The sequence below is a fragment of the Oncorhynchus gorbuscha genome, linkage group LG22 (assembly GCF_021184085.1).
Source record: "Oncorhynchus gorbuscha isolate QuinsamMale2020 ecotype Even-year linkage group LG22, OgorEven_v1.0, whole genome shotgun sequence".
Taxonomy (NCBI): Eukaryota; Metazoa; Chordata; class Actinopteri; order Salmoniformes; family Salmonidae; genus Oncorhynchus; species Oncorhynchus gorbuscha.
In genome coordinates this window covers 20,899,017-20,921,460 of record NC_060194.1, presented here as the reverse complement: position 1 = coordinate 20,921,460, position 22,444 = coordinate 20,899,017, and the positions used below count along the sequence as shown (strand labels likewise).

Below are 22,444 nucleotides of genomic sequence, written 5' to 3'. Positions count from 1 at the left end.
CATGTTATATGAGCATCATAGGCTGTCAGGGTGCAGCTGCAGACATGGAATTATGTGGTTTCTGACAATAAAAACAATGCATTCATACATTGGGATGTTGAATGCAATGTTTTTATTAGACACATTTGCAATCTCCAGATTCATTCAAAAACGTACTGTTCTCTGTTTTTGTCCTTTTAGTCTGTGAAATAGCCTAGTGTCCCACTGCTACTAATAAACCTCAGCTAGTCAGTCATTATGGCAGTCCATAAAAATATGACATATTTTCTCATATTATATCTTTGAGTCATCTGGGATGAAGCACCGGAGTTGGATCTGGGCCTGTATCCACAAAGCATCTCAGAGTAGGAGATCTGATCTAGGATCAGGACTCAGGCTGTCCAGATAATCTTATCACTTATGATCTGAAAGGCCAAACTGATCCTAGATCAGCACTCCTATTCTGAGATGCTTTATCAGTCATCAATCACCAGCACATGGGTTAGTCAGCAATAAAGAAGCAATCTGTCTTTGTCTTTAGGGGTTGGAAGGAATCAATCGAACTGTGGAGAAATCTGATAAAACGGAAACAGGAAAGGAAAACTAATATTTTCTGTTTAGTGATCAGGTTTGTCTTCAATGTCTCATCTTCCGATAGAGTCAGAGAAAAATGTGTACAAGAGATGTGTACAAGAGAGGGTGGTTGGGGGAACTTTGTCTTATAGGCCTCATGCAGATTTAGTAGAAACAGAACCTATTTTGGTCTATCAATCCATCTCCCTCCCCAGTTCTCACGCAAGACCGAACTGTAATGAAAGAACAACTGTCGTCTTTCATGGTCACAAAATCCACTCAAAAGATGAGATTAAGATTCATGACATCACAGGCTCTGCTCAAGGCTCTGCTTCGGCAATCAAGAGAATCTCCCCCGTGTGTGTATTTATGTCAGTGAAAGAACCCTGAGTAGAATCCCTTCAGTTTTTACTGTATTGTGTGCAGAAGATTTTATATGGCATAATTTTGTCATAGAAAACTGGTTTAGCATTCTGGGCCTAAACCCCGTTATAAGACACAGAAGTAAGTGCTCAGATCACACTGGCTGGTTTTGTTCACAGGGTTTTGTAAGGTTCATTCACACCACTTCAGGCACAAGGGCGTCACAAATGTCACCCTGTCCCTATGTAGTGCATTACTTTTGACCAGGGGCATGAGCCATAGTCAAAAGTAGTGCACTACATAGGGAATAGGGTGTCATTTGGGACACAACCTTTCTCCTCATAGGCTCTTCCTAAGAAAAAACCTATTCCTATCTCAGCAGAAGTGGTGAATCATAAACCCCTGGTCAATATCGTTGCACAACACTTTTTACACTTACAGCCATTCAATGCTACCTCACAGAATAGGCCATAATCATTAGTTTCATGAACGTCAAGGAGTTGATTATTAGATCCATCCTCCTCATGTTATTTCTTTGTTTATTCATTACATCTGGTTTGCAGGAGAGAGCATGTGCTTCAATGATCAGAGCAGTCGAGCATCATGCTGAGCTATACTATCCATAAATACATTGCATAAAGTTCATGTTATATGAGCATCATAGGCTGTCAGGGTGCAGCTGCAGACATGGAATTATGTGGTTTCTGACAATAAAAACAATGCATTCATAAATTGGGAAGTTGAATGCAATGTTTTTATTAGACACATTTGCAATCACCCACTCTGTTTACAATATCATCACAGCTCATTGAGCTCAATGAAGTAAACACCCCCCACAATACTGTAACTCATGTCAGTGAGGGTTTGAAAACACAGTCCATCTGTTCCCAATCTTAGCTACAATATGTCTACTCTGGCCAGGTTTGGTTTTGATTGAGTCTAATCTACCTCTAATCTAGACTCAGGTTATCATCCACAGTTAGTTTATCTCAGCGGAAATATGTTTTCATGGTTTGTAACCTGGCCGTTCTGTATTGGTAAATAGTTTTTTAATACCATTTAAAAGTTTTTATTTAACTCGGCAAGTCAGTTTAGAACAAATTCTTATTTTCAATGACAGCCTAGGAACAGTGGGTTAACTGCCCATTCAGGGGCAGAATGACAGATTTGTAACATGTCAGCTTGGGGATTTGAACTTGCAACCTTTCGGTAACAAGTCCAAAGCTCTAACAACTAGGCTACCCTGCCGCCCCATGTATGGATGAGGCTAGTTATTTTTTCAAACCCACCCACAAATAAAGGAGAGAACAACCTGTAGCACTTTAGTTTGAACATATTGCCCAACAAAATGACTGTATTATCCCAAACAACTGGATAAAATGGCAGATAAAGTAACTACCCTCAATTCACACTGAAAAGGGTAATGATGTCCTCATAAGACAGATTCCAAAAACATTTGGGGGGTCAGGCAGGGCTGGGAGTATCAAGCTCAAGACTGTAGGCCTATGCACTTATTACACTAACATAATAAGCAAATAATGAGTGTCTTTGCAATGAGTCAAAGTAACAAATAGTTGATTATTGAGGTTCCAAACAAACATGCCATGCAATTGGTAGCTACAGAGGTTCCAAATGGTATAGTAGCTAGCTACTGCCACACCGTGGTTATGTATGACATTGCATTGTATTTTATTTGTATTATTTTTTTTCTTCATCGTATACCTGTATTCAAAACAGGAAATGCAAACAATGTTTCACTATATCTAAACTATATTCGTTCAAATGTATCGTTATTGGTTATACTCACTGAGCTTAATAAAAAAAATCAATAATACCACATGGCTATCGAGCTACTTTTTCTGATAGACAATCTTTGAGAACGCCCTTGCTTCAATCAGCATCGCCCTTTTCTACTTCATCCGCTGACGAGAAACTGATTTCAAACATTTGGCGGCGGATTGGGATTTGTTTGGTGCTTGACTGTAGCCAGCTAACGTTAGGTTGGCAAGTGAGTGGCAAGTGAGTTTACGCATTAACATGGATTCAACTATGGCGAACCTTCTTGTTGGACTTTCAGTCAACATCCAGAGAAGCGATGGTAAGCTAATTTGGCTAGTTTAAGGAATTGTTAGCCAGGTTTGTTTATTTCGCTTGTTTGTGTTGCAGTTAGCCAGATTTACCTCCCAAATAATATAACGTTACCTAGTTAATATGAACATTATTTGTTGTAATACACTTTAACGCAGGTCAGTAAGTTATAGGTGAATAAGTTACAAAACTCGACGAATTGAATTAGCTAACGTTACTTGAATGCCACTCAAACTAATCGAAAAACATTGTTATTGGTGCATGTGCGGTTAACATAACTTGCGTGGTTGTTAATTTAGCAGCTAGTAGACACAGCTAGCTATAGGATAATAAAGCAATTATTTGATATGTTTTTACTAGTTATGGCCGTTGTAGTGCTAAAGTAAGGTGACCTAACGTTACACTGAACAACATGTAAAGTATTGGTTTCATGAACTGAAATAAAAGATCAGACATTTTCCATATGCACAAAAAGCCAAGATAATCCATCCACCTGGCAGGTGTGGCATATCAAGAAGCTGATTAAAAAGCATGATCATTACACAGGTGAACCTTGTGGGGACAATAAAATGGTTCAGTGTCATAACTGACTTCAGTGGGCAAATGCTCACCTTCGATGGCCACCAGCACGCTGGAGAAGTGTGCTATACCGGATGAATCCAGGTTTTAACTGTACTGGGCGGATGGCAGACTGTATGGTGTTGTGTGGGCGAGCGGTTTACTGTTGTTGACATCAGAGTGCCCCATGGTGGAGTTATGGTATGGGAAGGCATGAGCTCCAGACAACAAACACAATAGCATTTTATTCGATGGCAATTTGATTGCACATGGATACCGTGGCAAGATCCTGAGGCCCATTGTTGTGCCATTCATCCACTGCCATCACCTCATGTTTCAGCATGATAATGCACAGCTCCATGTCGCAAGGATCTGTATGCAATTCCTGGAAGGTGAAAATGTCCCATATCTTCCATGGCCTGCATTCTCACCAGATGTCACTCATTGAGCATGTGTGGGATGCTCTGGCTCGATGTGTACTACAGTGTGTTCCAGTTCCCACCAATATCCAGCAACTTCACACAGCCATTGAAGAGGAATGGGACAATATTCCACAGGCCACAATCAACAGCCTGATCAACTCTATAACGGAGATGTGTCCTGCTGCATGAGGCAAATTGTAGTCACATCAGATATGGACTCATCCCAAACAATCTCAATTGGGTTGAGGTCGGGTGATTGTGGAGGCCAGGTCATCTGATGCAGCACCAGGTCATCTGATGCAGCACCATCACTCTCCTTGGTCAAATGGTCCTAAAATCTAATCAAGTATAAATAATTTCAAATTCCTTATTAAGCAAACCCGACAGCACTATTTTCTTTTTTAAATTTACGGATAGCCAGGGGCATGCTCCAACACTCAGACAATTTACAAAGAATGTGTTTAGTGAATCCGCCAGCTCAGAGGCAGTAGGGATGACCAGGGATGTTCTCTTGATAAGTGTGAATTAAACAATTTTCCTGTCCTGCTAAGCATTCAAAATGTAACGAGTACTTTTTGGTGTCAGGGAAGATGTATGGAGTAAAAAGTACATCATTTTCTTTAGGAATGTAGTGAAGTAAAAGTTGTCAAATGTAAATACCACAAACTACTTAAGTAAAAATACTTGAAACTACTACTTAAATACGTTACACCTTTGTTAAACACTATTACACACAGTGAGTCCATGCAACTTATGTGACTTGTTAAGCACTTATTTACTCTTGACTTAACAGGGTTTGAATACTTATTGATTTAATGTTTAAGCTCTATTTTTTAAAATCATTTGTATAAAAAAAAATGTAAAGCATAATTACACTTTGACATTATGGGCTATTTTGTGTAGGCCAGTGACAACATATCAAATTCTGGCTGTAACACATGTAGAAAAAGTCAAGGGGTGTGAATACTTTCTTAAATAACTGTAGCTCTGGTCTAGGGCGTTGGTGTGGCCTAGCAAACCGGGTTTAATTTTCATGATATTACTACTTCTAAATGTGTTTTACAGGGCGAGTGCATACTGCAAATGTTAAATCTGTGGATTCCACAAAGCGTACTGTGGCGGTTGAGTGGTCAGAGAAATCTGTATGCAGGGGAAAAGAGGTAAGTGGCTCGAGAGTGAGACAAGTGCCTTATCTATGTTACAGATTTAGGGATGTAAACTAGTCACCTTTTGATGAAATTCGCCGTTTTGAATCCAAAATAGGTGACCTACGACTTTTGCTAGCCAGATAAATGTTGAGCAAGAGCCAACTTTACTGATCAAAGAATTGAGTTCATGGTGTGAAAATTAGCTGGCTAATGAAGTCAGACAGCTAACGTTAGTAACCTAACCAATTCGCTATTATATGAACTGGTAACGTTATACGACTCCTTGCGGTTGTGCCGACACACACTCAATTCTTCATTTGATGCGACTTGCTTGCTAGTTGAGATTTCTGTTCTTCACTCTTTTGTCAGTTTATCCTACATTTCACTGATCTTAGTAGCAGAATGCATTTTTGTGTCCTTCAAGGCAGCTGTCAATGATCACGTTAGGCTGCGTTTCATTCAATTGATGGAAGTTTGGTCGCGGGGAGGCACCAGTAATGTCTGCAGTTTGCAGTTTTCGGTTTGGCTATTTGTTTCAAGTGTATTAGTCTGAATAAATCTCTTTGCCAAAATGTGTCATCTCTCCCATGTCTTATTCGACTAGTAGTTGTTCTGTAATGTTTATTGCCTGCCTACATTTTACTCCCTCTGTTTATAACACACACATATTCATTTCGGTTGCCTATCCTGATGTAAAGTTTGTTCTATAGAAAGTATTTGACACTAGCCACAAAATTAAGGAAATTAGAAGAGGGGGAGGATTTCAGCAGGCAAGAAAATGGTCTTGGCGACGTGTCCCCCCCCCTCTAATTTCCTTAATTTTGTGGCTAAAGTCAAATACTTTCTGTGGCACACAGGATAGGCAACCAAAATGAATAATTAATGTGTGTGTTGTATTAAACATAGAGGGAGTAAAATGTAAACATTTCAATTTTGCAAAGATATTTATTTATAGACTAATAGTCAAACCGAAAACTGCAGACATTACTAGTGCCTGGCTAAACTGACAACGGAGTGAAGGGCAGAAATCTCAACTAGCAAGCAAGTTGCAGCAGTGAATTGAGTGTGTGCGTGTTCACGTGAAGGTGGGGAGAATTCTGGCAGAGGGGAGTTTTTCAGCACAACACCGTTCCTCAAGTTATAACGTGTTAGCTGCTTTCTGGACCCTGGCAATCTGTGTTCATTAGCTAACAAAGTAATGTTTTCCCTTTACCGAATGTGGTTAATTTTCAGAATGAGAGAATTAGGTGAAAATAAGATGTTGCTTTTTAAACGAGTGGAGTTGGGCCTGGCTTAAGCTGGATGCCACTAAAAAAAGGAAAGGAACACCACACACTTTCTCACTTTCAATATAGTGGATTAAAAGAGTGTAGCCAGGTGTTCTCTCTACCTGAAAGATAACAATTATGCCAACAAAGGGTTTCATGCTCTGCTGGCACATTGTAGAACAGATGTCCACAGGCAGAAAGTGTATAATGCAGTGTAGCCCAAAGATATTGGTTTTGATGAACTTGACAGTAACGCGTGTGGGGGGGATTATTACATGTTTTTACTCTGTGAATGTGCCACAAGCATTCTATTATAAAGGCTGTCATGGCTAACAACAATTTAGTGTAGTGTTCTTTTTCTCAAGGCTTGAGTGTCATTTGCAGTGAAGTCTAGGCAACATAACATTCTCTAAACATTTGTTTAGTTATGTATTAGGTTCACATGAACCACTTATTTTACACACAGACTGATCATGTATATCATATTCTTTGTTTAATTAGTTAGCCTGTATTTCCAGGGATTTCTTTTACATGTTTCAGTGCAAAAAAATTGTCACCTTTTTGGGCCCTCACCAGTTTGCGTCCCTGTACAGATATTGGACTAAACTCCACTCTGTGGTGAACTTCCTTCACTGTGGAGTTTAGCCCGTTATGTTAGAGTACAATTCAGCAAGTGTCATGATTATGCATTTTGCATCATTAGTTTTAAACTTTACTGCTGACATATCAACAGTGCAATAATTATCAAAATACTAACAGACATTAGTATCTTTCATTGATCTAGCTATGCTATGTGCTGTAAGTCTTGTCAACTGAAACTGATTGTTGACATACTACTATTCCTGCCCTTTGCTCTTCAGCTTGAAATGAATGAATTATGGTCCCTGAACAAAGAGCTTTTTGAGCGCATGAAACCAACTAGTGTACCTGCTCCTCCGGAGAAGGTAAGTGTACTCTAGGGATGGACCTAGGAACTTGAGGTTCAAAGTGCATTCATTTGAAAGTTTGTGGTCCTAACGTCAGGAGCAATGTTTGCCTGTGATTTTTCTTCTCCAGAAATGTGAAAGCCGTCTTCGTTCATCCGGGGTCCCTGCTCCTTCCAGTCGTAAGTGATTTTTGCCTTCCAGTATGTTTTAAGTCTGGATTTCATTGTTTTGTGTTTGATGGTTAATTATGGATATTTTCTTCATAAGCTTCTACTCCAGCGGGTCCTCCTGAGGAGACAGGTTTGCATGCAATGCATGTTCTTCTCTAAGCAAATCATATGCTAAATCACTTTATATGAGATGGAATCACAACATATAGGCCTATTTCCACACACACAGACAAACAAATTCTGATCTTCTGACATTAATTGGTCTTTTGACCGATCCGATTTTTTGCCAATAATTGGGCAACATTTTGGAATGGGGCTCCCTGTGGGCAGCCTGATACCTTGATTTGAAGATACAGGCCATTATGTGGTTCTATCTTCAGGTGCACAATAATTGTACTCTTGTCTTTACTTACTAGTGGGGTTGAGTGGACATGCTTTTGTTTCAAAACTGGGACTGTATGTTTTCTGTACATAACTGATTAACTAATGTAGAGTATAATCATGTGGAATGTACTGTTTCCAAATAGAATGCAAAACACTAAATTATGGTATTTCTCGTGGAAGAATGGCGTTGCATCCCTCCAATAGAGTTCCAGACACTTATAGAATCTATGCCAAGGGGCATTGAAGCTGTTTTGGCTCGACGTCTCCATTAAGACACTTTGTTGGTGTTTCGTTTATTTTGGCAGTTACCTGTAAACTATACTGAACAAAAATATAAATGCAACAATGTCAACGATTTTACTGAGTTACAGTCCATGTAAGGAAATCACTAAATTGTCATTCATTAGACCCTAATCTATGGATTTCACATGACTGGGCAGGGGCACAGCCATGGCCCACCCATCGGGGAGCCAGGCCCAGCCAATCTGAATGTATTTCCCCACAAAAGTGCTTTATTACAGACAGAAATACTCCTCTGTTTCATGAGCTGTCCGGGTGGCTTGTCTCATACAATCCCCGCAGGCGAAGAAGCCGAATGTGGAGGTCCTGGGCTGGTTTGGTTACACATAGTCTACGGTTGTGATGCCGGTTGGACGTACTACCAAATTCTCTAAAATGCTGTTGGAGGCAGCTTATGGTAGATAATTTAACATTACAATTCTCTGGCATCCACTCTGGTAGACATTCCGGCAGTCAGTATGCCAAATGCATGCTCCCTCAACTTGAGACATCGGTGGTATTGTTGTGTTACACAACTGCACATTTTTGTGGCCTTTTATTGTCCCAGCAGAAGGTGCACCTGTGTAATGATAATTCCATTTAATTTGCTTCTTGATATGCCACACCTGTCAAGTAGATGTATTATCTTGGCAAATGAGAAATACTCAGTAACAGGGATTGTGCATGTGAGAAATTATGGGTTCTTTTATTTCAGCTCATGAAACATGGGGCCAATACTTGTGTTTTTATATTTTTGTTCAGTATAGAATGCCATTTGGTGACAAAAGGTTCCTTATGTGATGGGTTCCAAAATACGGTGTGAATATGTCTATATAATTCGAATAGTGACCCTGAGCAGTTTGCATAAGTGTACTAGCACTCTTTCTAGTGAAATGCAGACTCCGTGATTTGGATCTTATTTCTTAGCATGCTAGTAGTATGTGTTCTTTGTTTCCACAAACTCCCCACAATTCCTTCTAATAAGCACTGAAGTCGTTCCCAAAGCTACTGTCAGCTTTTCTCTTTTAAACACGGCACTGTTTCTGCTTCATCTCTGTTTTACAGCTTATATTGAAATCAAAAGTAATGCATTTGCTGCAATTCTCATTTGATTATGGCATGCCAGATTCACCCAACTAAAATTGAACCCACTTATTAGGGGTGGTATGAAGGTGACCATCTGTTTAGTAGGACTACATATAAAATCATTATTTTTATGGTTTGGTGTCTAGTCTTGGGATCAGTAGGATGATGAACAGGAGTTATTAATCTACTTCATTTAACTGTAGTGGTAAATGTACTAATTTCCTCTCAGTTCCACTTCCAAGAAAGTCTACACGGCAGACATGCTTGTTCCGGACCCTTGCTCCTGTCTCTGAGCTTGCTACTAAGACTAAGCATGACTCCCTGTCTTCAGAGTATCCACCCTCTGTCCTCAAAGCTTCAGGTGGGGTGTGCCTCAATGATTTCTGACTTATTTCCTTTCCCCTATAGCCTGGTCCCAGATCTGTTTGTGCTCTTGCCAACTCCATTGCAGTCATTGTCAAACCTTTGTTTGGCGTGACAAGGAGTTGGCATGAAGGCACAAACATACTGGCATAATTTATCCCATTACCCTCTGAATGCTTCACTCAGTGACTCGGAGACCTCTTGATATTCACCTTTGTCATCATGCTTCATTTTCCAGGTGTGCCCAACCGAGAGAGGAAAAGGAACAGTCAGAGACCGACTGCTGTCCTGCCCCCAGTCAACGAGGCCCTGAAGGAGAATGAGGCCAAGAGTGTTTCCTCTGTCACCTCAAGTGAGCTTTAGGATCTTTGAGTCACACACATCACTATGTTTATTTCCCTGGGCTTGTGTTTTTATATTGCCTCAGAAGAGTAGTGCTGATCTAGGATTAGTTTTGCCTTGTAGATCACAATGAATAAGATTAAATAGACCTGATCCTAGTATGAGACGCCCTGCTATCTTTTGTGAGAATCTTCATCCCATTAGATACTTCACTCTTTCAGGCAGACGGAGATCGGTGCTACCCCAAGACATGAGCAAACCAGTGAACAAAAGATTGTCCCATGCAGCCAAGAGCTTGGACATGGTGCCCAAGAAAGGAAAAGTAAGAGAATTGGTCACATGAGACAGTGGCCATGTCCAAATACCCATTTTAGTCAAATTACATTTTTCACATACGTCGAATACAACAGTGTAGACCTTACTGGGAAATGTTACTTAAAAGTCCTTAACCAACAATGCAGTTCAAGAAATCGTTTTTTAAATTATATTTGCAAAGTAGAAAGTAACACAATAAAAGTAAATAACAATAACGAGGCTATATACAGGGGCCACCGGTACCAAGTCAATGTGCGGGGATACAGTTTAGGCGAGGGCATGACTAAATGGTATGCGAGAAAATAAAGTTTTATAGTATGTGAAATGTTGAAAATGGTACTCCTTAATGTGCACTTGCAATGACTTAGTCATTTGTTAATTTTGGTACGGCATGTCAATTTATCTGATTATCAGCTGTTGGAAAAGACAAGTGGGTTCTACTAGATCAAACACTGAAATTAGTTTGCAGTTTGAGTATGTAGTACTCCAGTATGGGTATTCAGAGATGGCCACTGTGTCGGTTTACCTGGTACTATTGGCCCGTGTCCTGTGTTAATTATTTTTGCAGATGCATACCAGTAGGTTGATCGGACTTACTGTCAATTTCCTCCTTTTATTTTCATTTGAAGTTGTGGACACATTAAAAGCCTTTACTAATATATTGGCAATATTAAATACTACTACCCATAACTTTCTCCGTTACATGTATTTCTCCTCGCTGTAGTTTGAAGACACAAACCGACCGAACAAGCAGTTTTACCAGATGATTGAAGAGTTCAGAGAGACCTTGGAAGTACTTCCTTTATCTCTGTCTGATATGGTAAGATGGAGGAGAAGAGTTAAAATGTGGGAGGCCTTTCTTAACTAGTGTTTATCAGCTATGTCATTTTATTTTTGATTCACAGGTTGAAGCTCGTAGAATTTGTGTGTGCGTTCGCAAGCGTCCTCTCAACAGTAAAGGTTACTTACTTTTAATTGACCAAACTAAAACTTTTCTCTGACTGACCTGTATCCACCAAGCTGCTTCTCATGTTGACTTTCTGTGTGTGGTTGTCTTAGAGGTGACTAAGAACGATATTGATGTGGTTTCTATCCCTGGTAATGGAACGCTGCTCCTTCATGAGCCCAAGCAGAAAGTGGACCTGACAAAGTACCTTGACAACCAGGTCTTCCATTTTGACTACTCCTTTGATGAGTCATCCACCAATGACTTAGTGTACAGGTATGCACATTTATTGGTTTCTAAACAGTAGTGTTCTGTTTTTCTCTATCAGGATTATTTTACAATTTGCTGATTAAAAAAACAACTTAATACCCTTTGCAAGTATGTTCTCCTATGAAGTTTGTCATTTACTTGTTTTTGCAACATGGTTATATACCAATATTTTTCACTGGTAGGTTCACTGCCAAGCCCCTTGTCCAGACCATCTTTGATGGTGGGGTGGCAACTTGTTTTGCTTACGGACAAACTGGAAGTGGTAAAACTCATGTAAGTCTTACCATTTACCTGACAGACTGACTAGAGCAGTTTTGTCTCAAAGTCCACCAGATAATTTTTTAACATGTAAAATGTATACCTATCTTTTACCCTATCCAGACAATGGGAGGAGATTTTTCAGGGAAAAGCCAGAACAACGCGAAAGGGATCTATGCCATGGCAGGTAATTCATTGTCTCCCTGCTATTGGCTTCAACAACATTGCATTTTTGGCTTTGTTATTAGGGATGTAACAATTCACCGTTGCGCATCGGTCCCTGGTTCAAATGTTTAAGACACGAGAGCAGTGATTCGGCTGGGACTCCTAACCGATCCAAATGTAGCATGCAACGGTCAGAAAATAGATTCACATTTTACCAATCACGGGTTTGCGTAATTGTTTTGCTTAAATGTCTTTCTTACTACTTTCTGTGACAACTAAGCATGTAATTATGTTGACAGTCATTGATCTTCTAGCATGGCTGTGGGATGTAGGGGTGCTGCATCACACCATTCAAAATAATATATATATTGTTCACAAAAGTAGCGCACTGGGACTTTAGTCATGTATTAGCTGACCTATATAGCCATCTGCCGCAGGATACTTTTGCCACCCGTACTGCATGGTCCAACAGAGAGAACAAGATAAGCTCTCCAAATCTGTCAACTTCCAAAAGGTCTAAACCATTTGATTATGAGACTGTGAAATCCAAAGTTGTGCTATACACTTAGTGTACAAAACATTAGGAACACCTGCTCTTTACATGAGACTGACCAGGTGAAAGCTATGATCTGTTATTGATGTCACCTGTTAAATCCACTTCAATCAGTGTAGATTAAGGGGAAGAGATGGGTTAAAGAAGGATTTTTGAGATAATTGAGACATGGATTGTGTACAAAACATTAAGAACACCTTCCTAATCCCGGCAGGATTTCCGTTCTTGACACAAACCGGTGCGCCTTGCACCGACTATCGTACCCTGTTCAAAGGCAGTTTAAATCTTTTGTCTTTCCCATTCAACCTCGATGGTACACCAACAATTCATGTCTCGAGGCTTAAAAATCCCCTTCATCTACGCCGATTTCAAGTGGATTTAACAAGTGACATCAATAAGAGATCATGGCATTCAGCCGGTCAGTCTCTTGGAAAGAGTGAATGGGCAAGACAGAGGTTTGAGTGTTAAGAACTGCAACGCTGCTGGCTAGATACCCAGTTTCCCTTATGGCTCAGCTCCGGTGCCTACATACACCATAGACGTATAATTTCCAGACGCGGTCAGTTCAGAGAGGCCTAGCTCATGAGCTCAATCAGGAGCAGATTTGAATTTAGAATGGAAAATGTATGTTTATGCAACATGTTATTGAATCGTGTCGAACCGAGTCTTTAAAAAAAAAAACTGAAACGTCTTTAAAGGGAAAGATTCACATCCCTATGAGGTATCCTTTGATTCTTTCATTTTTTTAAATAGATTTTGGTACTTGTCTTACATTTGTATTGCACTGGTAGGAGCTAGAACCACAAGCGTTTTGCTGCACCCACTATATCATCTGCTTGATTAGGAAATATTGTGATAGTACTGATCTCAGAAATATCTAGGACTAAGGAATAGATCTGTCCACCTCACATTTTATATACAAAAAGGGTTTTGTACATGAAGGTTATATGTGAATAACCTTTACTTAGGACATACTTCAATGATGTCTTTCAGTGTCCTGTAACTCCTTGTTCTTCAGCTCAGGATGTGTTCGCCCTCCTGAAGCAGAGGAGATATTCCGGTCTGGATCTGTGTCCCTACGTGACATTCTTTGAGATCTACAACAGCAAGGTGAGAAGGAAAAGCTCAGCGCTCCTCGAGCAGCTTGGTGGTTTGGATGGTTGACATGTTTTTTAGTTTTGATGGAGAATCCATGATAACAGGACAAAAGTGTAGAGAAGACTCATTTGACTTTTTGCTAACACACTTGCTTACTCCTCAGGTATTTGATCTGCTGAACAAGAAGGCCAAGCTGCGAGTGCTAGAGGATGAGAAACAACAGGTCCAGGTGGTCGGCCTGCAGGAGATGTACGTTTCGTGTGCTGAAGATGTCATCAAGATGATTGAGATGGGCAGTGCATGCAGGTACACACTACTTTTTTAAACTTTTTTTTTTTTTTACTCCACCCAGGGTGTATTCAGTGAGTACCTACAGATAGAAGCGTAATGAATGTTGTTTTTTTAAACTAGGCAAGTCAGTTAAGAACAAATTCTTATGGTTGACATGATTACCTATTCTGATTACCTAATACTTTTTTATCTGAACGTTCTGTTACATTCCGCCCTCTTGAACAGGCCCCTTTATCTTTCTCTCGTGACTTTGTCAACTGTGTGTGTGTTGTTCTTGGTTGTTTTTTTGACATGGCACCAATATCTTTCTCAGAAGGGGAAAGTAAAACAAGCAGCATTGCGTCGGAGCACTACTTATCTTTTCTCTAAGTGTTCTACTCCGCCTACACTGGTGTGCATGTTCCTGTCTCCAGACATTTCTAACTACGGGACCTCCTGTGTGTGCACTGTAAAAAAAACACTTTTAAAAAATCTGCGGCATTATGGCCCTGTACGCTCTGCCGCCTTAGAAAAGACAATTGCCCCCCTAATATCCCCGCTAAACTAGAGTAGTGTAGGATACAGCAGGGGCTGGCAGTAGGTTTGGTCTTGGGCCAATTTTTTTTCTCACCTAATAGGCAGCAGAGCAACATAACAGCAGCCCAATTAATATGCTTGTGTTACAAATTTAAACTACTTTTAACAAATCTGGTTAGTAGGCTATATAAATCACTTCAATATCATAACATATCCTAATATTTTCAATCTGATTTACATTGAGAAAATCATTAAGCATCTTCTCTTTTTAGAAAGTGAAAAGCTCAATTATTGTGGACAAAAGAGCAAAGTACATTTTGTCTCCTAAAATATTGAAGGCTGCTTCAGAAAGTCATAGAAACTAATCAATATATCCCCATATGCATCAGTCACATCTTTTGTGGCTATTTTAAAGCTTGTTTCTATCAAAAGGCAGCATGGAGTTAAGCATTGTTATAAAACACTTTATATTATCTGGATTATTTATTTCAAAATGTTTTTACCCTTTTAAGAAAGGGCATGGCATATCCCACCTCAATTTAAAGTCCTGGTTTTAACCAAACACAAGTCCTCAGTCTATTCTGAGTGCATGGTGATAGTATTGGAGGATTTAGCTATACTGATAAATCTATGGACAGCTAAATTGAATCTGTCAGAGGTAGGCCTACTTTAAAAAAATATATATATATATATATATAGGAAGAAATAAGCTCCAACAAAGCCTATTAGACTATTAAAGACTATTAGTTAAATCGATTAGTTAAATGCTTATTTTCTGCACTGTTTGCTGTCCACTTCTGATTCTGCCACATCCGCTCCAAAGCTGATGTTTGCCTTTTTAGTTGACATTCTCCTGCACACTCCTCATAAGTTAATGATTTTTAAAAATGTCTCTGGTGACATGGTAATACATTTATTTGGTCTCCAGTCTATGGGCTACAGAAAAACCACATACGGTAATACTATTTCTACTGTAGGCTACATCATTTAGCCTATGCTAAAATAATTTGCTGGAGTACTGCGGGGCTGCGTCTCTCCAACAACCCCTTGGAGAGGCGTGCTGGGCATGGACAAGCTAAATATTTGCACCCTGCTTTTGGCAAAGTGGGCACTGCTTATCATGGGGCGGCATCAGCACTCATCTATATAGCCCCAATGCCACTGGGTGAGAAGTTGTCATTGTTTTGGGCCAGAATAATGTGATGTGTTCAGTTTTTAGGTCGGTAAATGTCACCCACATCAAACTGCCACCCTAATGGGTGGGCCTGCTGTGGGACCTAATCGAGTTCTATTTAAAATCCATATTAATTCAATAGCAGGTCTAGTCATGTAAGCCTCGTCATCAAGATTTGACTTTTTAAAATGTGTTACCAGTCACATTGTTTTAATCTGTCAGTCACTTCAAAGGGCTCCTTTTACTAGACTAGCCACGCGCGTTCCTTCACTCGCAACATATTTCAAGCCTCCAAACAATAGGTGAATGGAGAGAGACATGTTACACAAGTGTAAAGACATTTGGCGATTGTCATTAGGACAGAATGAATGCCTCCACTGCTGTTCCCGTTCGGTTTCGGCCACTCATCTCTGCCTTGGCAAAATGTCAATGTTCTCGTCAAACCAGATCGCATGTTGCGGTAAACTATACCACCCGTTCAAGTCTATTCGCAAATGCTTCATGCCTCTGACATGTGGTAATGATAAATAATGGTTTATTAACCTACAGTTTTCTTGACATTTTGTGTTCATTATTGTGACAGGCTTATGTTTTACCGGTACGACATACCCCCACTTTATTTTTGCTGGATTGACGCACTACTTTACTTTCACCCCTGCCGATATATTAACTTTAGCGTAGTGAATAATGATCTGACACCTCTTTCTCAGGACGTCCGGCCAGACGTCAGCCAACGCCAACTCGTCTCGCTCCCACGCTGTCCTGCAGGTGATCCTGCGAAGGAGGAACCAGGTGCACGGGAAGTTCTCCCTGGTGGACCTAGCAGGGAACGAGAGGGGCATTGACGTTCGCAGTAGCGACAGACAGACCCTCGTAGAGACGGCCGAGATCAACCGCAGCCTGCTGGCTCTCAAGGTGAATACAACTACTAGCCTGCTGTCCATTCATTCTCACTCTTTAGACATCCCTTTTACCTGGGTCCTATTCATTAGTGCACATGTGGTAGCAAAAACTTCTGCAACGGAAAATGGTAACTGACCATTTTTGTTTTGGACATGTTCAGTTAGTCCCTCTGCGGTCAGTTTTCTTCTGTTTTGTGCCTAGTGAATATGATCATATAGCAGGCATGCAAAACCCTTAAAAAATGTGTTGGTAATGTCACCAGTGTTATCAATGTAAAAAGATATATATATCTTAACCCAAAATGAGAGTTTAAATGTGTATGATGTGAGGAGTTAATTCTGTGGAGCGCTTCTTTCTAAATGTAACCATGCTGTGGAGCTGCAGCTCCTTACTCTAAACCAGGGGTGTCAAACTGTTAGCCTTGCAGGCTGCATTCGATCTTCCCCGAGGTCCGGAGTAGAGTCTGACCAACTTTTTTGTGTCCGGATATTGGGGGTTAAAACTTACCAATATGATACATCTGCCGATATACTGTTTTATGCCGAGAAAAGTAAAAGAACACTGAATTCTCATAAATTGCCATCCAAAAGAGCAATTGTCCAATTTTCAAATGTTGATTTCTTACATTGTGAAATTAATGACATGCATTGTGATAATGGCCACAAGTATTCAGATAAGCATGAGATGCCCTTTTCTGTAATTTGATTGAATTTTTAGATTTAAATGTTACATCTTCTATTCAAATGTTTTTGTGGTAATGGGCTCAGATTAGGTGCCTACATAGAGTAGTATACGCCATAGACATGCATCATTTACGTACACAGAGAAGTTGACTTGGACAGATCTAGCTCAGGAGGCCCAGCACCAGATTTGGAATAGAAAATGAATTGGATGTTACTGCATCGAACCAAATCGCACTGAATCGTTTGTCGTATTGGAGCCTATGTACCTAGATGTGTATTGAGTTTTCTTGAATGGGAAAGATTCTCACCCCTAGGTTTTAGTCATTTCGGTGTCGAATTGAGATCGTTTTTCTCTAGTTTATTTTTAAAAAATAAACAAATTATTACATTTTTTTTTTTGCACAAACCACCCACGTGCTGGATTTAATTGGATCTGTATGTTTAACACCCCTAGTCTAAACTCTGCTTGCTCCTTCCTCTCCTTGTAGGAATGCATTCGCTCCTTGGGGATGGACAGCCACCACATCCCCTTCAGGATGAGCAAGCTGACACAGGTACTCCGAGACTCCTTCATCGGCGAGAACTCCAGGACATGCATGGTAAGGCTTGTCTCCTTTCTTTGGGCTTTAGCTCTAGATGCACTTGTGCTTGATAATGACAGCAATGGAGTTGTCACAAGAACCAACAGATCTGGGACCAGGCTAAGCTGTGGTGGTCCCCCCCCTCTTTTCCCTCTTGAAAAGGATAATGTGCTCACCATTTTTTTTAAAGACATTGTTTTATTTTAGCAAAGTTAAGAGATTGGCCTTCCCTCCCTACATTACTAGACCGTAGACCTAATATTGGCCATAATGTACTAGACGATAGACCTAATATTGGCCATAATGTTATTGTTGTTTTTCTTATTTTCCAGATTGCAATGGTGTCTCCTGGAATGTCCTCATGCGATTCCACTGTGAACACACTACGCTATGCAGACAGGTACTGTCTAAACAATTGATCGATCGATATTTCCAGTAGTAGGTGTAAATTTAACTTTTTATTTATTGTTAGAGTGAAGGAACTTAATGGAACGTTAAAGATGAATGATGCGGATCTTCCTAAGAAGATTGATGAGATGGAAGTGGAGGACAGCTCCTCAGAAGAGGTGAGCTCAAAAAGACCCTGGCCCCCTCATGGGCCCTGGTTGAAATTAGAGCGCTATATAAGATGCAATAAGGGAATAAGATGCAACCCCTGTTTAGTTGCTTACCACTGATTGGTCCTCAAGGGACAGATTGTGTTATAGCTGGGGTTCCCAAACTTGTTCACTCTTCACTCGGGGGGGGGGGGGGGGGGGGGTGCGCTCTTCTAGCATTGGAGAACATCCTGTGCCCATCCCCTGCACATGCCATGTCTATTTCTATGGGGAAAAAGCACTGTTCATGAGGCAAACTGTTCACACCCTGAGTGGCGCAGTGGTCTAAGGCACTGCATCTCAGTGCTAGAGGCTTCACTACAGACCCTTGTTCGATTCCAGGCTGTATCACAACCAGCCATGATTGGGAGTCCCATAGGGCGGCGCAAAATTGGCCCAGCGTCGTTGGGGTTTGGCCGGGGGTAGGCAGTCGTTGTAAATAAAAATTTGTTGACTTGTCTAGTAAAAATAAAAACACCCCTCTTGTTGTTGGAGAGAACTTTACAGGTTTAAAGCTAAGTTTTTGTTGCAATTATATACATTTTGCTATGTCTAGTGTGTATTCATGTGACAACAACATTACAACAATATCTATGGGCTAAAAAAAACTAAATCAAGAAACGTTATCTGACATGGCTACTTGATCTGGACATTTCTGCCCAGTTATAAGTAACTCTAAAGTATGCCATGGCTGACAAGACGAGCTGATGCACGACCTTATTTCCAAATTGCACCTTGTGCGTTCTACTATTACTACTTTCAAGAGTAAGTTTAAAACCGGTCTGAGTTCCTTTAAAAAATATGTATATTAGTACTAAACAGCATGTTATTAACTTCTGGTCTTTGCAGGACTCCATTGTACCCATGACCGACGTGTATGAGGCCATATCCCAGGTTTCTGAGCTGGAGGAGAGGGTGCACGAGGAGTTGACGGTATACCTATATCTCTGTCCAAAAGACTCCTTGTTTGACACATCCTGGACCTATAATTGCAATATAATTTGATGCAACTGCAGGGCTTGACATTAGTGCTTGTCCGGGGCAAGTAAAACAAATTGTTGGACAAGCAGACTATATAGATTTAAGTTGTCTGAGCGGACAAGTAAAATAAAGAAATTGCTGTCAAACAATTCGGCTACTCCGATCATAATTAGATCCGTGTCCTGCAGATATGTTGTTTTACTCACTGTCCTCCCAATCTCTGCAGAACGCATCGGAGTATATTTATTTACAGCACAAGCTGTCTTTCAATCATTCAGTTGCCAGATGTGTTTTTGAGGTCAAAATGAGCCTAACTGCGTTTGCACATTTGTTGATAATTGCTAGTGAGTTATTTTCCCAGTTGTAGCAAAGTTTTGGTTAGCAATGAAAAGTCATAATGTGTGCATCACCTGCGTTTGAGTTGCCAGAGGAGGGAGTGAGCAAGACATTTGTGCAGCAGGTAAAATAATGACATTACAACAGACTAACTAGATGATAACCAGCCAACCTACACTGTTTTGAATTGGTTATCTCACTAATGAACGATTTAGCTGTTAGCATGCATTAATGTCATTGTCATTTCCCATGTCCTAAAATAAATTGTCACTGGCACTATTGTTTAGCTGCAACTGGCCAAAACACAGTTGATGAAACCAATGCTGCATACTCCGGTTCTAAAACCGTCTCTCAAGCACTCAAAAAATTGGCTAGGGTTCTCCACTATTCAATACTAGCCATGTAATTCTGGCAAAATTCTTCTTAGAATAGCTTGATTGACAAGTAACTTCGATGCTGTCAAGATTACCCATGAACACCGAAAAATGTAACCTTACCAATAGATAAACGTATTTTGTTAGTCACCTCGTCCACCTTAGCGATTTGATCCCTGGTTCGTTGAATGAGGGAATTATTTTATGAAGACAAAGTACTTGGTTGTAAAATAATGTTGCAGTGTGACCAACCCTCCTGTAGAATCCACGAGAGATACTGGGGGTGCAGGCTTTTGCTCCAGGCCTGCTTGAACAATCAGCTGCTCAACAGATAATCTGAGTTTGGTGTGTTTTAAGCAAGGTTGGATCAAAAGCCTGCACTCTCAGTCGCTCTCCAGATAAAGGGTTGATGGACCCAATGTGTTTTATACAGTAGCCTGTCAGTGCTGTTTTTTAGTTTGGGGGGGTTAAGTGCCTTGCTCAAGGCCTCAATGGGGGGAGATATATAATACATGGGATCAGAGACCAGCAGCCTTCCATTGTCAATACTAGTGATAATAATGAAGGTTATTCTGTGTAGTGGTTCTTGCATCATACAACATCATTTTCAATCACCTTTTTGGTCAATGGTGTTAATGTTTTTTTGGGTGAGGGAGCAAGTGACTTGAGCCTCTGGACAAGTAAAAAAGGACAAGTGGCTGAAAAGTTCATGTCAATCACTGCAACTGGACTTGAAATAACAAATAACTGTAGTGTTAAAAAATGTAAATGATACTGTGTAGTGGCTTTATTTTATAAAAAATATAAAAAAGTATCACTCTGTTCACTGTCTTATGTTGTACAGGGAGCAAGTAACATTATCAAGCTAATGGAGATGCCATCATATGACATTGAGGCTGGGGCGACCGATATTGTGGACTACGCAAGAAAATTACTGGGTGTGTGGATGTGTTAACAGACCAGCTACATTTGTAATTCCATCAACAACACATTCTCAGCCTAGTTTATCCCAAGTATCGTCTAGCTTTTATAACACTGTGGCTTTGGCTAATTTTGTTTCTTCTCGCAGACACTGTCCTGGCATTGCAGTCTGCCATTGATGGAGAGCGACTGGCAAGGATGTCACCCAAATCAGGTTATTGCTGAGAGGGACATCCCTCAACTTGTTCACTTGGGAATAATGTTCTGATAAGTCTTATCATGCAGTAACTATTCATTATTGTTCAATTGGGCATAAATTCCCTTCCGCTAACTTTCATTTAATGGTACATGAAAGAACCTTAGCTCTGTGTAAAGCCTCTCACTACATACCGTAGATCTCTGTGAAAGTATGTTAACAGTTCATGTTTTAAATGTATTTTTATTCATTTGTCCAGCATTTAAATGATTTGTGAATATAATAAAGGTATTTACCAATGTGTTATTTTGTAGCATTTATCAACCTACCGTTTAGCTACTGCTCTTTAATTTCCATTGAGAAATGTAAATGTGTTTCCCTGTGTTTGTATTCCATGCCATACCACGGAGCTGTGTTCTAGCCCCATGACATCAACCTAGTCCGCTGGTGCATGACCTGTGCACATCTGCCTAGCACTCTGTGTGGGGGCTTTGTTTCTACCTCCCTTATTTCCTCCTTCCTTTCTGCTTCTCGACCCCAACCTCCACTATACACAAGTCCAGCTTGTGTATACACATACCCTGCAAGCAAAAGCTGACACATGACATATCAAAGCTCTAATAAACATCTCACACTGAACAATTTTCCCCAAAGAATAAAAATAAACAAATTTTGCTGGCGACTGGGTGGCCCCACAGCATGGTGTGAGGCCTTGCATGCAGAACAACTGTTTCCTATGAGCACAACCCCCACCCCCATCTCACTGGGTGGTACTCCCCTCCCTTCTCCCAAACCAACCCTCCCCCAACCAGCAGTCTGCCTGTTCTCACAGGCAAGTGCTATGCAAAACACTTTTCAATGACTTAGTATAACACATTAACTTTCTTTTAACTCGGCATCTCAATAACGGTTAACGAGCAGTGTTTTTATTATTTGTGGTGATATGTAGCTCTGCCTTTTTTTTCTTTTTGATCGCTTAGAAAACTATTTGAAAACAGACCGCACGTAGCCACATCAAATTGCTGAAAGTTCTATAGCTTCTTGATGTCCATCTCGTGTTGTTGCCAAAATGTATTTGAATTGTTTCGCTCACCCTCAGCTGTGTGCTTCAGTCGTCTGGTAGCATATTGTTCACTTTTGTTATGTAAAATACAGCGATATCAGGAACCACTCTGATCTCTATAGTGATGTTCAGTATAGTTGGTTTTATAAAGGCACGTTCAGTTGTATAGTGGATTAACAGAACCTCAAACTACTGCATTTACTTCACAATCAGTCATGAGACTAGCAGTTGCAGTACATCGTTGAATCTTTCATTTGTAAAAGGTGGTCATAGGC

General features: G+C 40.4%; 1 protein-coding gene across 2 annotated transcripts; it reads left to right on the top strand.

Moving 5' to 3' along the window:
* Positions 1-2,680: 2,680 nt before the first annotated feature.
* LOC124009953 (kinesin-like protein KIF2C) lies at positions 2,681-21,409 on the top strand. 2 transcript variants are annotated; one of them, XM_046322214.1, is made up of 22 exons: positions 2,683-3,013; positions 5,049-5,143; positions 7,260-7,343; positions 7,456-7,504; positions 7,593-7,625; positions 9,474-9,605; positions 9,846-9,959; positions 10,171-10,271; positions 10,989-11,084; positions 11,170-11,224; positions 11,324-11,486; positions 11,663-11,753; positions 11,862-11,925; positions 13,475-13,566; positions 13,718-13,860; positions 16,246-16,450; positions 17,610-17,720; positions 18,035-18,102; positions 18,175-18,268; positions 19,148-19,231; positions 20,834-20,927; positions 21,059-21,409. In XM_046322214.1, exons 1-22 carry the CDS (start codon positions 2,953-2,955, stop codon positions 21,133-21,135), a joined length of 2,106 nt encoding a protein of 701 aa, XP_046178170.1. In that variant the 5' UTR covers positions 2,683-2,952; the 3' UTR covers positions 21,136-21,409. The 2 variants fall into 2 exon arrangements, with proteins under 2 accessions (XP_046178171.1, XP_046178170.1); XM_046322215.1 differs by lacking the exon at positions 7,593-7,625 and having other exon boundaries at positions 2,681-3,013.
* Positions 21,410-22,444: the final 1,035 nt, after the last annotated feature.